This window comes from Psammomys obesus, unplaced genomic scaffold (assembly GCF_907164565.1).
Source record: "Psammomys obesus unplaced genomic scaffold, mPsaObe1.curated_primary_1811, whole genome shotgun sequence".
NCBI classification, from domain to species: Eukaryota; Metazoa; Chordata; class Mammalia; order Rodentia; family Muridae; genus Psammomys; species Psammomys obesus.
The window spans coordinates 293,969-297,810 of record NW_026585895.1 but is presented as its reverse complement, the minus strand read 5'-3'; the positions used below and the strand labels follow the sequence as shown (position 1 = coordinate 297,810).

Sequence of the window (3,842 nt, the reverse complement as noted above, 5' to 3'; positions counted from 1 at the left end):
GTGTGGGGTGATTCAAGTGTGTGTATGTGTGTGTACATGCTATCTCTGTAAACTGTTAAAGTTATAATCCCATGATAATTCTTCTGAATACCATGCGAATATTCAGTAGAGGCATACAAAATTGTGAATGTAACCACAGACTTAAGATATTTTACAAAATAAAATAGGACTAGAAATAAGTGAAAATGCATGACATTCAAAAATTGAAGAGCAATATAAATTTAATCCATCACCTATAATTTCTTTAAAATGAATAAATAATATTCTAATTAGACATAAAATGTGTTTAGGAGAGAAAACAGTCAAACTGAAGATATATGGTGTTTAAAGGCATGCTGACTGACTGCATGACATCAATTTTGTTTGCAATAATTTTAGGTTCAAAATATAGAGTTAAAATAATAACAAGCAGACAAATGTCCAAACACACAAAACGAACTAAGCAAACAAAATCCCAGCAAACCAACAAACCAAACACAGGCCACAGACAAATAGTTAAATGTGTTCCCGTTTGTATAATATTAGTTCCCTGGAAATGCTAAAGACATATTGAATCAATAGAAATGTTGCATGGGGGAAGTGAAAATTAATGAGTTTTGTACTCTAAAAACTACTTTGTGTGAATACAGGTATACAGTCTAATGTTATATATATATTATCATGAGTTCTTTGCTCATAAAATACTAATATTTATTTACTTATATTTTTACCACATTTTATTAAAACATTCCATATAAAATATCAAGTACAAAGTTTATATTGGTCCTTAAAGATTCTTAGAAAGGCATTTTTCACTTCTTTGTTTCTAAAGCTGTAGATCAAGGGATTAAGCATGGGAATCACCAAAGTATAAAACACAGAGGCTATTTTATCAGTTTCAAAGGAGTGCGTGGAATTGGGCTGCAAATACATGAAAAGTAGAGTTCCATAAAATACTACCACCACTGTCAGATGGGATCCACAAGTTGAAAAGGCCTTTTTTCTTCCTTCTGTAGAACGCATTTCATATATGGCCAATAGAATCAGAAAGTAAGATACCAAGACTACAAAGAGGGAGGAGATCAAATTAAGTGCTGAAAATAATATGATCAATAATTCTATATCCTGTGCATTTGAACACAATAACAGCAACATGGGGACATTGTCACAGTAGAAATGGCTAATGACATTAGAACCACAGAAAGTCAGTGTAAAAATCTTACTAGTTATCATCACAGCCTGGAAGATGCTGTAGAGATATGGGATGCCCACTAGAACAAGGCAGCGTCTGTGAGACATGATCACACCGTACAGCAGAGGATTGCAGATGGCCACGTAGCGGTCATAGGCCATTGCAGACAGAATAAAAAGTTCACTGATGATGAAAGCAATGTAGAATGCCATCTGTGTGGCACAAGCATAGTAGGAAATGACATTTTGATCCACCACGAAATTCACCATCATCTTGGGGTAAATGACAGTACAGTTGCCGAGATCAATGAAAGCCAGGTGTCTGATAAAGTAATACATAGGTGTGTGAAGGCAAGAGTCCAGCTTGGTTAAAACGATCATGCTGAGGTTGCCTAGCATGGCAACTGCGTAGATGACTAGGAAGACCCCCAAAAGCGGAAGCTGCAGCTCAGGCTTGTATGTGATTCCTGTCAGAATGAATTCAGCTGGCACTGTTGAGTTCCCCTGCCTCATTTCAACCTTCTGAAAAGATACAAAATTGCTATCAACTTTTGCATAGAATCATTCAAGCAAATTCAAAGACATGATTAAAAAGTTACAATTAATGGATCATAGAAAATGGGTTTAGCAGTTCTCTGGCAGAATTTTTGGGGTCACTTGTGCATATGATCATGTCTTCTGTGGATAGTGATAGTTTGACTTCTTCCTTTCTAATCTATATCCACTTGATCTTCCCTTTAGTTGTCTCATTGCTCCAGCTAGGACTTCATGTACTATGCTGAAGATAAACATAGAGAGTGGGCAGCCTTGCCTTGGCCCTGATTTCAATGGTATTGATTTAAGTTTCTCTCCATTTAGTTTGATGTTGGCTATAAGCTTGCTGTATATTGCCTTTACTATGTCTAGGTATATGCCTTGTACCCCTGATCTCATCAAGACTTTAAACATGAAAAAGCATTGGCTTTTGTCAAATGCTTTTTTTGCGTTCTAAGGAGATATTCACGTGTTTTCTTTTTTTCAGTTTGTTTATATGGTCTGTTATACTGATGCATTTCCATATGTTGAACCGCCCCTGCATGCCTGGGATAAAGCCTACTTGGTCATGGTATATGATATCTTTCCAAACTGGTACAACCACTTTGGAAATTAATCTGCCACTTTCTCAGAAAATTGGGAATAGTACTACCTCAAGACCCAGCTATACCGCTACTGGGCATATATACGAAAGATGTTCAACCATACAACAAGGACCTTTGTTCAACTATGTTCATAATAGCCAGAATTTGGAAACAACCTAGATGTCCCTCAACTGAAGAATGGATAAAGAAATTGTGGTTTGTTTACACAATGGAGTACTTCTCATCTATTTAAAGCAAGGAAATCATGAAATTTGAAGGCAAATGGATGGAACTAGAAAAGATCATCCTGAATGAAATAACCCAGAAGCAAAAAGACATGCATGGTGTATACTCACTTATATATGTGGATATTAGCCACATAATATAAGATAAACATTCTAAAATCTATAATCTAAAGGAGCTAAACAATAAGGAGTACCTTAGGGAAGATGTTTAATTCTCACTCAGAAGGAAAAACAGGATAAACACTGAAAGTGGCAGAGGAGACCACAGATGTCCTCTAAAAGACTCCAACTAGCGGGGGATCGAACCACATGCAGGAACTCCCAGCCAAACTTTGGGCAGAGTACAGGGTGTCTTACGGAAGAAAGGGAAGATAGAAAGACCTGGATGGGACAAGAGCTCCACAAGGAGAACAACAAAGCCAAAATAATCTGGGTCCCAGGTGGACTGCAGAAACTGATGGATCAACCAAGGACCATGCATGGAAAGGACCTAGACCTCCTGCTCAGATGTAGCCCATGGGCAGCTCAGTCTCAATGGGGGTCACCTGGTAAGGGGAAAGAGGGCTGTCTCTGACATGGATTCAGTGTCTGGCTCTTTGATCACCTCACTCTGGCAGAGTGGCCTTACTAGGCTTCAGAGAAAAAGGATCCAGACAGTCCTGATCAGTGGACTAGGGGAGGGAAAGGGGGAAAAATTAGGGAGGGAAGTTGGGACCAGAGAAGATGAGGGAGGGAGATACAATGGAGCTACAAAGTGAATAAATTGTAAAGAATAATAATAATAAAAGAAAATTAGTTTGATATTTGATTTTAAATATTAAACAAATATGGGAAGCTCTTCTTTCTTTATTTTTTTTAAATCTTTTATTTTTTTTATTAATTACACTTTATTCATTTTGTATCCCCCCATAAGCCCCTCCCTCCTCCCCTGCCGATCCCACCCTCCCTCCCCTTTCTGCATGCATGCCACTCCCCAAGTCCACTGATAGGGGAGGTTCTCCTCTCCTTTCTGATCTTAGTCTATCAGTTCTCATCAAAAGTGGCTGCATTGTCCTCTACTGTGGCCTGGTAAGGCTGCTCCCCCCTCAGGGGGAAGTGATCAACAAGCAGGCCAATCAGATTATGTCAGAGGCAGTCCCTCTTCCCATTACTATGTAACCCACTTGGACACTGAACTGCCATGGGCTACACCTGTGCAGGGGTTCCAGGTCATCTCCACAAATAGTCCTTGGTTGGAGTATGAGTCTCTGGGAAGTTCCCTGTGTTCAAATTATCTTGTTCTGTTGCTCTGCTTGTGAAGTTCCCGTTC

At 38.9% G+C, this 3,842-nt stretch overlaps 1 protein-coding gene across 1 annotated transcript; it reads right to left on the bottom strand.

Annotated features, from left to right (window-relative positions):
* Positions 1–741: 741 nt before the first annotated feature.
* Positions 742–1,698, bottom strand: LOC129671491 (olfactory receptor 8K5-like). Its single transcript, XM_055600514.1, has one exon. The coding sequence runs from the start codon at positions 1,681–1,683 to the stop codon at positions 742–744; it is 942 nt and encodes a 313-aa protein (XP_055456489.1). The 5' UTR covers positions 1,684–1,698.
* Between the last annotated feature and the right edge of the window lie 2,144 nt (positions 1,699–3,842).